General features: G+C 34.6%; 4 protein-coding genes across 5 annotated transcripts; all 4 read right to left on the reverse strand.

Moving 5' to 3' along the window:
- Window positions 1-1289: 1289 nt before the first annotated feature.
- Window positions 1290-4033, reverse strand: LOC8287452 (glycosyl hydrolase 5 family protein). Its single transcript, XM_002509831.4, has 3 exons — window positions 3442-4033; window positions 2369-2966; window positions 1290-1863 (listed from the first exon to the last, which is right to left on the reverse strand). The coding sequence occupies exons 1-3, from the start codon at window positions 4018-4020 to the stop codon at window positions 1385-1387; spliced, it is 1656 nt and encodes a 551-aa protein (XP_002509877.3). The 5' UTR covers window positions 4021-4033; the 3' UTR covers window positions 1290-1384.
- A 1276-nt stretch (window positions 4034-5309) lies between these two features.
- On the reverse strand, window positions 5310-7947 carry LOC8287453 (glycosyl hydrolase 5 family protein). The gene is made up of 3 exons (XM_015721809.3): window positions 6823-7947; window positions 5990-6590; window positions 5310-5879 (listed from the first exon to the last, which is right to left on the reverse strand). Exons 1-3 carry the CDS (start codon window positions 7402-7404, stop codon window positions 5440-5442), a joined length of 1623 nt encoding a protein of 540 aa, XP_015577295.3. The 5' UTR covers window positions 7405-7947; the 3' UTR covers window positions 5310-5439.
- Window positions 7948-8064: 117 nt separating this feature from the next.
- On the reverse strand, window positions 8065-10603 carry LOC8287454 (glycosyl hydrolase 5 family protein). Of its 2 annotated transcripts, XM_048374765.1 has the most exons (4): window positions 9894-10603; window positions 9655-9791; window positions 8824-9424; window positions 8065-8641 (listed from the first exon to the last, which is right to left on the reverse strand). In XM_048374765.1, the coding sequence occupies exons 1-4, from the start codon at window positions 10231-10233 to the stop codon at window positions 8193-8195; spliced, it is 1527 nt and encodes a 508-aa protein (XP_048230722.1). In that variant the 5' UTR covers window positions 10234-10603; the 3' UTR covers window positions 8065-8192. The 2 variants fall into 2 exon arrangements, with proteins under 2 accessions (XP_048230722.1, XP_002509879.1); XM_002509833.4 differs by having other exon boundaries at window positions 9655-10602.
- A 327-nt stretch (window positions 10604-10930) lies between these two features.
- Window positions 10931-14436, reverse strand: LOC8287455 (50S ribosomal protein L25). Its single transcript, XM_002509834.4, has 3 exons — window positions 13887-14436; window positions 13663-13792; window positions 10931-11440 (listed from the first exon to the last, which is right to left on the reverse strand). Exons 1-3 carry the CDS (start codon window positions 14292-14294, stop codon window positions 11220-11222), a joined length of 759 nt encoding a protein of 252 aa, XP_002509880.1. The 5' UTR covers window positions 14295-14436; the 3' UTR covers window positions 10931-11219.
- Window positions 14437-18527: the final 4091 nt, after the last annotated feature.

Consider the following 18527-nt stretch of genomic DNA (forward strand, 5'->3'; position numbering starts at 1 on the left):
CAAATTTACCAAAATAATAATGGAATTGAGTTTTCACCGGTACTCACAACATCCACTTTCTCATTTATGAGTTGGAGTTCCTAATTCAATTGTCGGTCTGCCCATGCATTAATGGGTTGACTACTCCATGAGTTTGTGCTTGCTTCCAATACTAATTTGTTATCTGCTTAATTTCTAAAGGCCTTTCTTTAAGAAAGCTTAAATTCGTGGCATAGTCCAATCCTGAAGCTATTACTAACACATCATTGATTACTTGGTGAATTGTCGTTGCTCCATCATGAATGTATCCATACCAAAGAGTTTGATTTTTATGCCGACCTCGTAGTTCCTTACGCATGCCTATTCCTATTAGCTCATATATGATACATGACTACATTAATAAGAACTAATATATCTCTAGAATAAATTGATTAACATACCTGTGATTTACCATTGCCGCTTTGCTACCATAAACAAACCCCCGGAGCCATACCTCAGGATGAAATTGTGCATCACCATGGAACCCATTCCCATCACTCTCACTACAACACCATAATGGCTGGCTCATATGGTTTTCAAGAATCACCATTAGGCCATTTGCACCAAAGACATTAGCAGTAGCTTCAGAGGCTTGAGGAATAGTCATCCTCGGTATAAAAGGATTATTCTTGACTATTCCTGTCTTAGCGACTGTCAAGTTTAGCTTACCAAAAGCTTCTTCTACTGTAAGTTTAGATTTTGGGACGAGTATACATGTATGTTGCCCATGTAGAACGAACACAATTGAATTGATGTTTAACCACTTCTGATATGATAAATGTTAAGGGCTCCTTGTCAAGACCTTCAGCCGACATTGGTCCAATGTGCGATGGCCAATTGACACAGGCCACTTTCACCATTTAGTTGCATCTTGATAAAGGAAATGAACAATGGATTGCATATAGAAATAGTATTGTGAGAATGACTTCTAATGTTTTGCCTTGCATCTTCAAGGGTATTGGAACTTGAAAATTCACTCACCCAAAATATCTTCGTAAGCATCATGGGCCTAAATAAAGTAACAAAAGGGAGAGAGAGAGAAAAAAAATGATAAAATAAAGATGTTCGACCTATCCGATCGGAATATAAGGAAATACAATTTCAACTAATTAACAGGATGATAATCTTTGTTTTTCCTCTTCTTGTACATAGCACTTTTCATTAACCATATTTTAATTTAGGCTGTTATTTGCATGTGAATATCCCTTTCAATCGTAGAAGCAAAATAGTTTCTCAAATAATTAAATTATACTGCTTAACTAAGAGTTCTTACATTACCGAAAAACACTAACTACTTGTAATGAGGAACTAACAAACAGAAAAAGCAAAAACAAACCTAGCAAGAGTAAGGAACAAAGATATTAACCTATAATAGGTTTGTCTTGACAAGCTTAAACCATTGAGTTACTGGATCTTTTTGTGGATCTTTACCACACTCTGGCTCTTCATTCATAAAAATGCAAGCGTTAGTAAGAATCTTGGAGGTGTAAGGAGATTCCTTTTGCAAGCAAAGATATTCTCCATTTTCATCTGTGGCAGCCAAGTGAAGCTTAGTCTTTGAAAGAAATTTCCAAGAACTTTGCGGGCTTGAGCAGTCTTCTGAAAGAATTGGTGCAAGCCCCTCTCCAAGTGCTTTAAGGCACAATTTAGTTCCTTTCAATCTGATTGGTGCACCATCTCCGTCGTGGAGCCATTTCATCGGAATCACATCTCCTGCCGGATCACTCCAACGACGGGGAGCCTTGCAACTTGTTGCATAGATTTCCTTGTTGCCATCTGTATGGATACAGCTTCCACTCAGTGCATGGAACATTATATAGGATGTCGAAGAATTTGAACTTGGATCTGCATAACAAGTTAAAAGAAAAATTAGATAAATTCAACATCTGGGGTATCAGTTAATATAACTACGTAACACAGTTACAGCCATGAATTGAAGCCAATCTCATTGGGATTTTGTTTTTCTTTTAAAGAAGACATTGGGATAGATGTTTGAAACAAAATCAGTTTGAATCTCTCATCCTTGTTTATTATTATTGAAACTATTCTATATTGGGTCCATCCCTTAATTTCTTGATGAAATAAGTGATGTCAATAAAGTTTCCCCAATAAAATATTCAATTATCGACTCATTAATTTTCCAATTCAGTTGGTAAAAAACTGAAAACGGATTAAGCTTAAACTTGTATTAGACAATCTAAAAGGGAAATAGGTATCAAGTTTGACTAGAATGATTATAGCATAATTGAACACATGTATATTTCCAAAATGCTTACTACGTTGTAATAACTTCTAAAAAAAAAAAAAAAAACAGGTTAGAACTATGAAACAGATTCTCATAAATAAATACCTTGAAGTTTCTTCGTTATAAGCTGCATCCTGTTTTGGAACTCTGGATTTCTAACACGATTCCAGTTAAAATTCATGACCCCAAAAGTTTCCTCTGTGCCAGTTTGATTTTCTCTGTAATAATAGCTTCCTTGCCATGCCCAGAAACCCCAGTCCACATCAGTATCAGCAGCATAAGCCATAAAGCAGGCCATAAAATGCTCATCACCTCTGCTTAAACCTCTTTGATCAATACCAAATTCACCCAAAAACATAGGGAATGGCTTCTCGCCATTAATGACAAAACCAGTATGGTTGACGAAGTATTGAGTATTATCATAACAAGCACCATTCACATCCTCTAAATCCCAAGTTTTGCCAACTCCCCAACTAAAAGGATACCAGTGAGCCTCATATACTAACTTGTTATCAAAGTTAGTATCCAAAGACTTATTCTGTAGGTAAGTGAGATCACTAGCATAACCTATCCCTGAAACAAAGATAAGTACGTCTGGGTTTGCTCTGTGAATGGTTGATCCTCCTTCGTGCATGTATTTATACCAGTCATCCTCATTTGAGGAAGGTCCACGTAGCTCATTTCGGGTGCTTATTCCTATGACCTATAATATAAATACAAAACAGAAAAACATAAAATCGCTGACGAAGGAATAAAGATATGATTATAATTAGACCAAATCAATCCTTCGGTTATAAATAAATTAATAATGTGTAAGAGTTAGGTGGTTTCTTGGAGAAATTATTAGTTTTATTTATATGTATCATGTTCTTTTAAATTTAGGATTTTGTTTAGTTCCTCGAAAACAACTCATATATGATAGAAAACTAAAAGAAGATTGGTTATTGGTTGTTAACCAATTGAAAGCCGCATACAGAAAAGAAAGACGGACGCACAAATAAAGAAACTAGAAACAACCAATTTTCATGAATTTATATATATTTATACACACACACTTATAGTAAGGTATATAATTGAAAATTAATGTTTAGTGCTTGGTGAGCATGTAGATTATTATTTTTTTCTTTCCCAAAGATCATTTATTTTATGTGAAAAGTTGGAGATCCATAATTTCATACCTGAGATTTGCCCTTAAAGCGGTCGGCTACGGTAGCTAAAGCTTGTAACCATTCCTCAGCATCAAAATCCTTGTCGCCAAAAAACCCATTACCGTCGTCATAACCACAGCACCAAGTTGGTCTACTAACCTGATTATCGAGTACCACCAGTACACCCTGTGCACCAAACTGATCAACCACAGCGTCAAAGGCTTGAACATGGGTCATGCTCAAAAATGAAGGATTATACTTTGCAATTCCTGCTTTAGCATCTGTTAGATTTAATGAATCAAAAGTTTCTGACACAGTGCGATTAGCGTATCGAGTATACATATGCGTTGCATACGTAAAACGGACACAGTTGAAGTGATTCCTTGAAAGCTGATGAATAATGTAATCCAATGGCTTCTTGTCGAGACCCTCTGCTAGCATTGACTCAACATGGGATGGCCAATTTGCACAAGTTAGCTTCACTCTTTGGCCTGTTTTCGCATCAACTATCCATCTTCCATTTGTTGACAAAGGAAGAGAAAAGCAAGGAATTCCCAGTACAAAAAATAATGACAGCAAAAGAATCGTTTTAATCATTTTTCCTGCCATTTGCAAGATTAGAAATCTTTGTTTCGTCTGAGTCTTTCTGAGTTAATGACTATGGTTTATATAGGCAATTAAAGATAACTGAGAATGAGATAGGCTATAATGTCTCTAATATTTATCTTAGATTAATTCTATACATCTCCCGACTATTTATCATTGGTAGATTTTTTAGCTTACCCAGAAATGAGATATATATGGACTCAATTTAAGAAAAGAAATGTAATTAGATTATGCTTCAACCGCAACTATTGTTACTTATTTTTTCTTTTCATTAACATGGCGGAAATTTTTTATCTAGATTTAGTGTATATATAATAACTGATAGAAGAATAATATATATATATATATATATATAAAAGTCTTTTACATTTTAATATTAAACGATTGACACATATTTTATTATTTAAAATTAATAAATATGTATCAATCATATATCGATTTAGTGTATCCATATTAGATTCTCATCACTTGGAAATTGTCTTTATTTATTTATAGGATTATGGAAAGTATAGATGATTATTATTATTAAACTAAAATTAAGTAAGAAAAAAGCTACTTAAAATAATTTTAAATTGTGTGGTTAAAACTCATAAAATTTATTTATAAATCTAAAATTTATGTGTTTTGAATAAAGTGAGAATTAATTTAAAAGCCTATATAATTAAATTTATGTGAAATTTAATTATAGTTAAATTAAATTCTAACAAAATAGTTAAAATTTCTAGATGAACTCGACATTAATTTTTCAATATATTTTTAAATTTTTATTTTATTTTCTTTCTCATGGATTTTTTTTAAATAAAATAAACTTTAAAAGTGTCTTTTAGGTCGAGAAATTTTAATAAAATTTATTAATTTTTGAAAATGCCATTGTTGATTAAATATAAAAACAATAATTTTTTTATTTAAAGCTAAGGATAATTTTAGAATAAAATAAATTATAAGAGATAATATTAGAATAAAAAGCATTATAATAACTCATCATTTTTATAAAAAAAATATTGGATTTTGAACTTTTTCACCTGCTGTGAGAAATTAAAACACTTAAAATTAAAAAATTTAAAAAATGATTTTTTTTTTAAAAAATTTATAGATTTAAGTCATTTTTTACTTGTCAAACCATGAATTTAAGCTAAATTCATAGATTTAAAAATAATTTCTCATCTAATTATGTATAATCCAAACCACATGGTAATGATTTTAACCAAATATAGCATTAAGGAATTAGTCGGTGTGGAATGCTTGCCTAAACGAGATTGCGCAGGGGAAAAAAGAAAAGAATGGAGAGAATATAAGAATCCAAATGGTCTGTCCTCTTAGACATTGATGTAATACTAATGATCCGATGCATTCTCAAAGTAAAAGCAAACACCTGGCTATAATCAACACACACAGGCTAATGGTCCTAAAGAAGCACAACAACTACACATTAGTGCTAGTAAGCTTAAACCATTGCATGGTTGGGTCTTGAAGTGGATCTCTTTGGCAATCTGGTTCTGAAAGGGTCACGACACACTTGCTAGTGATAACCTTTGTGGTCAGAGGTGATTCCTTCTGCAAGCAAAGATATTCTCCTGTCTCATCAACAGTGGCTACATGAAGTTTAGTCGCTGTTAGCAGCCTCCAGGAGCTTTTTTGGCTTGTGCAGTTTTTCGAAAGAATTGCTGGATGTCCATCGCCAACAGCTTGCAAGCACAGATTGCTTCCTTCCAATCTGATTGGACTCCCGTCTCCTGCATAACTCCATCTTTGTGGTTGCTTGCATTTTCCTGTAAGAAGTTCCTTTATACCATTGTTACGGACGCAAGTCCCACTCTGTGGATGAAAAATTACAAAGGACGGAGGAGATTTTGAACTTGGCTCTGCAAGAAAAATGTGCCATCTGTTACATGCTAATCAAGTCGTACGTGTATCAGGACTATAAGGTTCGAGTTAAAAATTTGAAAATGGTTACCATAGGTGAAACACTTACCTATGAGCTTGTTCTTAACAAAATCCACTCTGCTCATGTACTGTGGACTTCTGATACGGTTCCAGTGGTGATCCATGGCACCAAAAGTCTCATCTATGTTAGTTTTGTTTTCTCTGAAATAATAGCTTCCTTGCCATCCCCACATTCCCCAATCCAAGTCAATGTCGGTAGCAAAAGCCAGAAAGCAGCTCAAGAAATGGTCATCAGCCCTGCTCAGACCTCTTTGATCCATACCAAATTCACCCATAAATAGAGGAATTGGTTCCTCGTGAAGAGCGTAAGTAAAACCAGTTTGGTTAATGAAATATTGGGTTTTTCTATAACAAGCATCGTTCAAGAGTTCAACATCCCAAGTACTAACATCCTCCCAACTCCAAGGATACCAATGTGCATCATACACTAACTTGTCATCAAAATTAGTCCCTAAAGTTTTACTCTTCAAGTAAGTGAGATCATTTGCATAACTAAGCCCTGATGCAAATATGAGTACATCTGGATTCGCATTATGAATTGCCGATGCTCCTTCAAGGATATATTTATACCAGTCATCTTGATTTTGTAACGGTCCTCTCAGTTCATTTCTTGTGCTTATTGCCATGACCTAAAAAAAATTTAAAAAGAAAATCACATAAAACATTTCGCGAGGTTTAAGTTTTGATCATACAGAGAATCAATTAATAGTTGAATATGACTGGCACATGTAGGAGGATCTATTAGTCTACAAAGGCCGCCTATCATTCATCAAGTTGATTCAACAATTGAGAACATGCACACCGGATCGTTATCACAGGTTAAACTATCAGAAGTTAAGCGAAGATAATAGACAATCATACCTTAGGTTTTCCCCTAAAACGAGTAGCAACCGTGGTTAGACCTTGTATCCATTCCTTAACATCAAAGTAGGTGTCCCCAAAGAATGTATTTCCATCAGTTTCTGAACAGCACCAAGTAGGCTTGCTGACATGATTATCAAGAAGTGTCATTACACCTTGTGCGGCTAGCTCATCAACAACAGTTTCATAAGCTTGAGGAAGGGTCTTGCTCAATAGATCAGGATTATTCTTGGCTATTCCTTCTTTAGCTTCAGGTAAGAAATTAAAAGATTCTGACACAGTCCTGTTAGAATACCTCGTCCACATATAAGTTGCATATGTCAAACGAACACAATTGAACTTCTGTTTAGCAAGAAGAGCTACTATTCTTTTCAGTGGCTGCTCGTGAAGACCTTCTGCCAACATAGTTTCCATATGAGAAGGCCAATTAACACAAGCTAGCTTCACCCTCTGCCCTGTTTTTGTATCAATTATCCATCTTCCCTTTGTTGATAATGGCATAGAAAAGCAAGGAATCGCTATAAGAATGCATAACGAAAGCAGAAAAATAACGGTTTCAAGTGTTTTTCTTTTTCCTTCCATATTTTTAAGATTTTGACAGAAAAATCAAATTGGGTTTTTGTCTTGCTTTTCTGCTGCCAACTTATATATGTATATGAATTTAGAGATAAGGGATAGAGAACAATATATTTGGTAAGTTGTTAGAAGATATTGGGGGATGCTGTTACAGATCATATATCAAAACTTTATCATATATTTGATAAAATTTTATCTTATCTGTATAATGATTTAGTTCTGCAGGAATATCTCCTCTCTATGTATATACTTTTCAACGTTCCGTTGATAATAGCTGTAGTCCTGTAGAGGTGCGATTTGAGTTCAATCAAAAAAGTATAATTAGTATTCTCCCCTCAGGAAAAAGAAAAAAAAAAAAAAAGAAGTGCGGTTGGGCTACCTATGCATGAACTCCAAGAACATTCGTTTACTTTCAGGTGGAATTCATCATTATATTATATATTATAGATACAAATTAGTTAGTAATGAGGAAAGTATTAAGTACATTATAGTTAACTATAGCCTTTATGGGAGTGTAAAAGTCTTATCACATTTTTTGGACTGTCAAATGTTTCTCCCTTGGTAGTTAGTTGGTATGTCAAGTTGGAATATAACCAAGGGGAATATCCAGATTTAAATCTCAAAAGAAGGAAAAAAAAAAAAAAACTTAGTATACACATCATAATATGTAAATAATTGGGCTAGGCCAAGATATTCTCACACTGAATATCATTTGAAGGTTTTGATTCAATTAATCCACAGGGTACAAGTGCCAGTATACATCAAGGCCTAATATTATTTTCCTTCATCATATTTCATGGAATACTAGTATTAACTTTTATATTAGTTTTAATAAGCTTGAACCATTGGCTTTGTGGATTTTCCTGGCAATCAGAATCATCTTCAATACAAATACACTTTCGAGTGAAGACCTTGGAAGAGTTAAAAGATTCCTTCTCTAAGCATAAGTACTCTCCATGTTCGTCTTTGACGCCTAAGTGAAGCTTGGAACTTGAAAGCAATTTCCAAGAACTCTGCTGGCTAAAGCAGTCATTTGACAGGACAGGTTCCAGTCCATCACCGATAGCTTTTAAGCATAGTGCAGAACCCATCAACCTTATTGGAGCTCCATCTCCATCATGACTCCATCTGCTATGTTGTTGGAATCTACTTGCATAGATTTCATTCTTTTCACTAGCATGGACACAGTTGCCACTTAGTGGATGATACATTAAATAAGAGGTCGAAAGTATTGAATCTGGATCTGGAAAATGATGATAGTGATTGAAAAGATAAGGACTTGATCCATTTGTTTTAAAGTGTACAAGAATGCAATGCTATCTGAGCATAACTGAGTGTCTGAGACATTAATAGGGGGCTGGGTAAATTCATATTGAATCTCATAATTTTTTAGCCTCAAAATAATTGAAGATTCATCGATCATACCTTGAATCATCCTCTTTATGAGCCATATCCTGTCATCAAATTCTGGACTTCTGAGATAGTTCCAGTCAAAATTCATAAGACCATAATTCTCGTCTGGTCCTGCTATACCTTCCTTAAAATAATAGCTTCCTTGAAAAGCCCATAAGCCCCAATCCAAATCATTCTCAGCAACATAGGCCAGGAAACAGGTGAAGAACCTGTTATCTGCCCGGTTCACCCCTCTTTGATCAATGCCAACTTCACCCAGGAAAAGAGGAACTGGGTTCTCACCAGTAATAACAAATCCAGACAAATCAACTTGGATTTGAGTTTTAAGGTCGCAAATCCTATTCAATGGTTGCACTTCCCAAACTTTTGGGTCTCCACTAAATGAGTACCAATGCGCCTCATACACCAACTTGTTATCCAAGTTTAATCCCAAATGCAAGGGCTTTTTCTTCAAAAAGCTGAGATCTGTGCCCCAAACTAGCCCTGAAACAAGCACTAGCACTTCAGGATTTAGCTTGTGGACCATTCTTGCTCCTTCTTGGATGTATTTATACCAATCATGCTCGTTTTGATATGGACCACGTAATTCGTTTCTCATGCTCATTGCAACTACCTATAAAACGTCAGTAATGATTAAGATTATACTACAATTCTACAAAAAAATTTATCATTAGACTAGTAGCCCAACTGTTGAGTAATTATCTCTTAATATAGGAGGTTAGAAAAATTTAACTCCAACAGCCTCACTCCTTAGAAATTCTCAAAGTTCCAACAAATGCGAATAGCTCTGAAAAAAATATTTGTGAAGTCCTATTTTCAGTTTGAGAATTTTTAAAAGCATACCTGAGATTTACCTTGGAAGATCTTAGCTACAATGGCTAAGCCTCTTAGCCATTCCTTAGGATGAAAATGGATATCGCCAAAGAATCCGTTTTCATCATCTTGAGGACAACACCATTTGGGTTGACTGACATGGTTATCTAGTAACACCATTAGGCCATGAGCTCCAAGCTCATTAACAACAGCTTCATAAGCTTGAACAACAGTCAAATTCAATAGAAAAGAATTGTGCCTTGCAATACCTGCCTTAGCCTTTGTTAGATTTAAAGAATCAAAAGACTGGGCTACAGTCAGTTTGCCATAGCGAGTGAACATATGCGTTGCGCATGTGAAACGAACACAATTGAAGTGGTACCTGGCCAATTTAGATGCTAAATAGCTCAAGGGCTTCTTGTCAAGACCTTCTGCTAACATGGGTTGCAAGTGAGAAGCCCAATTGACACAAGCTAGCTTCACACGTTCTCCTGATTTTGCGTCGATTATCCATCTCTTGTTTATTGACAAAGGTAAAGAATAAGAAAGAGATAGTACAAGTAGAAAGAATGAGAAAAAGAGAATGGTTTTAGAAGCTTTGCCTGCCATCGTCAACTTTGGTTTTCTATATGTCACTCATTCCCTATCTATAAACGTGAGTCTAAGCAAGTAAACGTTCATTGCTTGCAAGAATTTACTGTGTAGAACATGAGTTTATATATATGTATATCTTTACTATATGATAAATTATTAATTAATTTGGGCTATACATGAATATGAAATGAATGAATCTCATTGACGCTACCTAATAACTTTGTCAAAAATGTTCTTTGGATGAGAGTCTGTGCTTTCTCCGGCACGATGTGGGTTCAAGATATTTTGCCAATAACAAAATAGAATGGAAAAGGAGCTCAGTGAATTATTATCATAATAGTATGTAGAGCTTGTTCCACTTGCCAGTTGCCATCAAAGATCTATTTATGTGGGAATCACAGCCTTATAATGCAGCTTATAATGTGCATTAACCAAGTATGGTTCGATAATTTTATAAGATCTTAGCCCAAGACTAGCCCCACCCCTCGCAGAAGAGACAAGTGACACTCAATAGCTGGAGCGCAAGATGGTTTATGAAAGAAATGTTAGCAACTTGTACGTTTTGATAATCTTAACAAACAAATTTGAATTATCAGGCTCTACATTGGAACCTCAATAATATGATTGTTTGACAATCAGATGCTAACATTATCGACAGAAGTAGAAAGATATTGTAGATATCAATGTGATCCTTTTAGCAAGATCAACAGTGTAAATAAGGAATTATTCCTTGTATCATTAACTTGAGAATCCCAAAATGGCTTTTACTGACCCCCACCCAAATCCCATATTCTCCTACCCAAAAGTGCAAAAAGAATCCAGAAAGAAAAGGAAAAGGAAAAAAAGAACAAAACAATGCCACCCTAAGATTGAATAAACCTCTCCTCTACTAGTATTACATTACAGTAAATGTGGTGAGAAACAGAGGGCTAGTTTTGTTGTAAATGCTCAAATTAGAGTGGCGGCTTAACCCACCAAGAAATGTTCACTAGTTTAAGTATTTATTTAGCTTTCCTCTGGTCCGAAACCCTGGCTCCCATGATCTTAACAACAGGCAGGTCTTCTGGCTGAATGAGCTTTAGAGATGGATGAACCTTGAGGTCACCCATTACCAACTTTTGGCCCACATCGAGTTCACTTAGGTCCACATCAATATATGGAGGAATGATATCTGCAGGGCAAAGGAACTTGACGGTCCTCTTTATGATATTCAAATAAGAACCTGCCAAGTTTTGTGACATAAAAGAATAGCTTCACGTATCAGATCACGTAATATCTAAGAAGCCTAATTATATAATAAGAATAAAATGCCAAGTAAAAACATGTTTAAAGTTTCCAGCATGAATGTTGTCTCTTGAGATCTCTTGATTTTTAAGAATATCTTCAGTGAGATGAGCAAGCCCCCGCAAGAAGGACAAAAGATTCAAGCATATATTCATGCCCACTTCCAACTAAGCATGAACAAGGTCCGTTATCATTGTCGATTTGGCCTAGGAGGTACCATGACCATCCCCATCTAAGTATTTTCATTGATTCTTTTCCCTCAGTACCTAAAAGCTTTGCTACCAAAGAGGGCAGCACAAGAGTGAGAGCTCGGTTTCCATTTTGGAGATCTTAGGTTTAAGCATTTACCATGGCGTTGGAATGGTTTGCAGTGCTGGAGAGGCTACTGAATTTTGTAGCTAAGACAATGATCACAAGGAAAAGGAGATGAAATCCATAGTTATATGGCTGGAAGGATGCTCTGACATGAAATTTTTAAAAGCATTCTGCCCAGCCATTTTGGTTGGGCAAACAAACTAGAGACGGCACTATGGAATCAATCAATAAAGACAGCACAACCATAAATGCATAGGAGGTCTGTAAGAAGGAGTTTGTTGCCTATTTCACAAGAACACCTCAATGAAAAGTACAACCAATAACAGCAGGTCCCCAATTTAATAATTTTAATCAATTCTTATACCATTGCTGCACTTAGTATATGCAATAAGTAATTTACTCGAACCGGTTCTACAATTTCATTGCTAAACTGATTAGCCTACATTGTTGCCTCTAGCCACACAATCTAACTTTTGGAGACAACGATAATGCATTGTACAAGTTGCAACAATTAAAAGTATAATTGGCACGCAAAACCACCTCCGTGGACCTTAGATGATTAAACTTCTCAATGATTTTACAAGTTGCTGAAGGAAAGTGTGAAAAGGAGACAAGTGTGTTCAGAACTGAGTGATGGGATATGTAAAACTAGGATCATTGATGGTTCGGTTTGGTTGGTTAATGAAAGGAGCTTTTAACCAAATTAATTTGATCAGTTTATAAATAATTCAAACCATATGCAAACCAAGAAATTATTAAAATTTACCCAAATCATATTTGTTTAACTTCGGTTTGGATACTCGGGTGCGGTCATTTTACATTATTTATCAAAATTCAATATAATATTAAATTTTTTCTGAAAAGATTATATAATCATATATATAAACAGATTTATATCTCATAAGATTTAAACTGCTTATATTTACATGTGAAAAAATATACAACTTTCAATTTATTAAACTAAAAATTATTTTTAAAAAAATCATAAACTAAAAACTATAAAAAGATATAAATATAAAATGAAATTAACATGTCATACAAGTAGGATTCATTATGTATAATAAGCTCAAATTTTTTCTATGCTAACTCTATATACTGATAACAAAAAATTTCAATATCCAGTACAGTTTAGTTTTATGGTTAATAATCATAAATTACAACCAAATCAAAATTTTTGATTTTGTTTGTTTTAAAACCAAAACTAATCCATAATACATTCAAGCCATAGTTTTTGGTTTAGATGAAATGAATCAGTTCAGTTTGGTCAATTTGATTAAATTTTGTGCAGCCAAAAGGAATTATGTAAACTGAAAGCTAAAATGACAACTCGGATATGAAAATTCGGAAGGAAATCATAGGGATATCTCTTAATGTGCCAAGCTTCAATTACTTGTCTATTCTCAAGAGCCAAATTTAGAGAGACAAAGAAGCCAATCTCTTTTCAAATAGGCATTTAGGAGAAGTACCTAGATTCCTCATTTCCTCTTATGAACAACAACTATAGAAATTAAAGTGCAAGATGATTTTGAAGTTACCCTGACGCATTACTAGCACCAAATTACTTGCATATTGAACATGAAACTCATTCTATATTTCTATTAGCTCTTTTACTTGATCTAAATGGTGGCTTGGAAATTTACAACCCCATTCCCCAATTATCAATCTTATTATTCTCAATCTAATCACTCTTCAGGTACATTAAATGGTTTTCACAAAAACGCATTACATATATATTACTAAAGGGAAGGCATGATCAATCAGATATTTCTATCCACTTAAAACTGTGAAAAAGTTTTAACTGAAGAAAAACATAAAACATAAATATCGAAAGAAAGAATGGCTAACCTTTCCTGAGACCAGGGGAAACATCTTCTCCTCTGTAAACAAGAGGAACATCAACCTTCAACCAAGCATCGGATGGTGCTCTTATAAAAGTCACATTAATAGGTGTATCAGAAATAGCATGCAAATGAACCTGAAAGAAAAAGATCGAGATTAGAACTTTCAGTCAGACCCCACATTCCCAATTATTAGTCCAAAACAAGAATCAGAAGATTAAATTGAATTACCAATCTTGGCAAAACCCTAACTTTCTCAATAATCTCATCAGACCCGAACTCGGGTCTAACTTCAAGATTAAAAAGCTTAGACAAAAAGAATGATCTTCCAAGCTTATTAATCATGTTCCTAATCTGGTTAGCTTGGACTGAAATCAATCTTTTATTACCACCGTGTTGTCCATTTTCTTGCTCGAACACAATGCTCGGTACTCTCCCTGCTTTTCGCTCTTTCACCGCTATGCTCTTGCCCGACGTTGCGCGTGGGATTGCCTCTATTGTTTCTGCTGGACCAGGTTTGGGGAATTCTTTTAAGTAAGTTAATGGTGGTTCTTCGGTGACTACAGCGGCGGCGGATTGAGAAAAGAAGCGGAGGTGGTGATGGGGCTTGGTGAGAGTGAAGCGGTAGATTCTATACATAGTGAAGGATAGACAAGTGAAGTGCAGGGTTCAAGAGAGGTTTTTGTGATTTGGGTGTTCTTCAGCAAGAAGCAGAGAGCGAGAGGGAAATGTGGATGGTCCAGTTAACAGTCGGGTGGATTTAGTAACGGGTTCTATTCTTTTTTTGAGAATAAACGGGTTCTTAATCTTGTGAGTAATACGACACCGTCCTACTTTAATTTCTAGTCATCTAGAAATGGCTAAATTACACTTATTATCTTTGAAGTTTGAAGCTATTGTCACCATTTCTTTAATTTATAATATAAAGCCATTTAAACTTTAATTTTAGTATCATGTAAATTTTTCATATTATTTTCTAATTGAAAAAGTCATCAGAATGATGTGGTGGTCCATTCTTTCAAACAAACATATCTTCTATTTTTACAAAGTATATGTTATTCAGTACAAGGATTAAAAAGAAAACTACCTAAAAGAAGTAACTAAAATATAACTTCTCATTCATTTTCTCACTAAAATTTTCCTTCACTTTCTTAATAATTAAACATAAATAAAAAAATACAGCAGCGCTCTTTATTTTAATTATATTATAAAATCAAAACCTATTACTGCAGAATTCAGCAATTCTTCATCTCCTACCAAGGAATTCTAATCTTGTAAATGTGCTTGCTACCATCCCATGAAATTTCACAGCCTTGAAAACAAATACATTTTCGGCCAGCGCAGCACTAACTCTTCTATATATTTCATGCTGGAAGTATCCTTGATCCTATCAATAACGAGTGGGACCAAATAATTCAATCGGAGTAGTTGTTGAATCATACTATATAGTTTCATGAAAATTGACTAACAACATCCATTTGATTCTCTCACCAATGTAATTTTCTTTTTTGTTGTGTTTACCAAATGGGTTAAATCCAAGACACAACTGGTTTTTTATAAGTTCAAATTTACAACAAAATTGATTTATCATTCCATGTCAATGAGTTGAGCCCGTTTTGACCCTAAACAATTTGCAACTAAAGTTTAACACCAAATGCATTATTATCTTTATAGTAACAATGAATAGCAACACAAAGAATTGAAGTCAAACAACACCAAAGTAAGCACATAAAGAAAAGGGTACAATTGTAATCTAGGTACCACTTCAAAAGAATTATTGTTGTTTATCATCTATTGTTACAAATTCTTCATATTGTGTGAGGCTAGTGTTGCCTTTTGAAAGTAACCCTTATTTATAACAAGTTCTTTTCCCTATTGGCTTCCAGAACCCACTTCACCTACTGCAAAATGCAAATCACGCCACTTTAAGTGAAGATACTACAAGAATCATTGAGCATATATATGCGACATATAACTTCAGATGAAGTAGAGTTGAGGTTGATGAACTTGTGGCCGGAGGTCACAACAGTTATGATGGTACAATTTGAAGACGAAAAACGCAGCACTATAATTTTTTCCTGTAGATTCTTAATATTGAACAGTTGTAACTCAAAAAGTGGGAAAGTTGAAAGGGAGAAAAATAAGGAGAGAGAGAGGGATTTTTATTATAATTCTTTTTTATTAATTAAATAAGAAATTAAAAGTCACATTTTTAGGCCATTTATTTTTAATATATTTAATAACATCATATATGTATTTTATAAAATTAAAAGTTAGTAGTTCTTCCTTAAAGTAAAATAAAAAAAAATTTCGTGATACTAAAATTAGAGTTTAAACAAGTTTATGTTATAATTAAAATTTAGGATCTATGTGTGATATTAGCTCCAAACTTGAAAGGATAGTAACTTAGCCTGTCTACAACACAATAGGTTTCACTAATTTCTGTCATCTTAGCGACAAAATTTCACGTTGGTGATTTCTTTCCACTTTGAACGACGATTAATTCTTGCCTTAATTCCCGTCTGTCTCTAAAATTCAAGGTCATTGAGCCAAGTATTATAAACGATGACGTATCGAGCAGTGCCTAGTGGCGTAGCACCCAACGGATATTCGTTAAAATGTTCTGTTTTATCCTTGGAGAGCCAGTTGTTTATGACAACTAACCAACCGACGACATAGGACAGAATACTGAAACTACAATCGCTTCCATGGAGACAAAGGCTTTGGAAAACACCAACTATGACTATTAGACATGGCCAAATCTGTCAAAAGAAAATAAAAAATGGCCAAGAGACTGGTATGATATAGTAGCCAACAAGCTGTCAAGTCACCTCAAACCAGCCACTCGAAAGGATTTTCCAGTTCCTGCAAGCCTCAAAATGAACAAGTAAGATTCCTGGTTGGTTCTCATGATATGCCTTTGGATCTGTCTGTAAGGAACAAGGTAATGTATAAATGCTACAATGCCCTTGTTTAATTTTAGTCTCACGGTAACCACATAGCCTCTTTTTTCTTGTTTATGGTTTCCTAAGATATCAATTTGCTTGAATCTAATGGCATAGGAAATTAAAATTTTACGCATAATATAGTTGTTTTGGAACTGCTAGGTGTTACTAACTTCTGTGTTTTCTTGAAATGGACCAATCAAATTTGTTATTTTGGAGAAATATAGTTAGACCTGAAATATTGTAGATCCCTTTTGTGATTGTTTCTTTCTTCTTCTTCTTCTTCTTCTTCTTCTTTTTATTTTTATTTTTATATTCCGCATAACAGTTTTACATATTGCTCCAATTTTTAAACTGTCAATGCTTCTACCCTGTAAGATGATCAACTCTGCATATGTATTTCTCAAACTTCCCAAAAAATTTGCTCTGCACAAGTGCAACCACCATTTGAATCATACCGGCAGCTATTTCATGCAAAACTACGAAATTTAGGAGAGCGACAAAATCACCTCCTAGGACTTAGGAAAATAGTGGTCATTCTATTAGTTTATGATCTGAATGGATGGGCCTGCCTGCTGATAGGGTAGGTGGGGGGATAAGGCCCCCGACACTCTTTTGACATTGGGTATTCATCTTCTCATAGACTCATCAGATGGATTTTTAACAGGATTTATAATTAAGGAAAACGTAAGAGTGTATTACTAAGATAACCTTTTATTCATTGTTTAAGGTTTCTAGATATGCAAGTATCCGGTGATGGATCACAAAATCTATTCATCTTTCTTGGTAATCAATGTGTTGCGAATAAAAAATTGATTTTGCTGTTATTCAGCCTTATGGTGACTAGTAGAGCACTAGATACAAAACTTCCTTATACTTAACTTCAAAGATGCCAGCAGCCAATCCCATCAGTGAGCCCTTCTTTTTAAAATAAAAAATAAAATATCTTGGCATTATAGTGGTGGTTCAGTTGGTGAAATCCAAGAATTGACTAGTTAACTCGATGAAATTAGACTCTTCCATATTGTTTCAGGTCCATTCAACCTACATCTTCACAGATATCTCCTTCGATCTCTTGCTAACCTTAACGTAATTCCATTCTTCCATTCCCTCCTCTTTCTCAACTGAGGTGAGTTCTGCAATGAAATGTTAGTATCAAACCGCATGCAACACTTGTTCATTCTAATTTAAATAGGTAGGTGCATCTTTCTTTTTTCCATTTTTCTTGAGTATCTTTCTCAAAGTTTTGTCAGCTGGCAGTAAATTAAATATTAAAGAAGTAATAGTATAGGATTCTTATATAACATGTTCATGTTCCCGGACCTTTTTTGGCCTTGAAAGTTTTTCTTGGTTCTTTAACTTTTGTTGCTTCTTTTGCCTTGCTTTGAATCTACAATGCTTCTTTTGCACTATTTTACTCATCCATTATGTACTTTTTTGATAAATGCTTCTGTTGCAAAGAAACTGGATGCAGTACAGTAGTAGGGTCAAGAAATTATGTCAATGTTTCCTTCTTTTTCCCCCCAATAGCAGCTTAAACTTCAGAATTCGCTCCTTTACTTTTTCTTTTTTTTTTATCCCTTTGTTGTTGTCCCTAGTTAACTGCTCCGCCAATTTGTTTTCTTTAAAAGGAAAAGAAAAGGAACAATCTTCTTGCTCAGTGGGGTTCACATATTTGGTGACTTGCATGTGATTAGCGATGTGAAGTGATGGGCTTCATTCATACAAGATATGATATCTCTGGCCTTTGAGTTGATCAAGAATCTGCTAGCATATGATACGGCATTCTTGTCACTGTCCTTGAATCAAAATCTTGCTTCATGAATGCCCATCATTTGGCTTTCTATTCACAACCATTCTGTTTTGATCTCGACCTTTACCCTATGCATGGTTAGATGAGATGAAGGGGAAGGATGATACTTAACCT

Source organism: Ricinus communis, chromosome 5, assembly GCF_019578655.1.
Source record: "Ricinus communis isolate WT05 ecotype wild-type chromosome 5, ASM1957865v1, whole genome shotgun sequence".
NCBI lineage: Eukaryota > Viridiplantae > Streptophyta > Magnoliopsida > Malpighiales > Euphorbiaceae > Ricinus > Ricinus communis.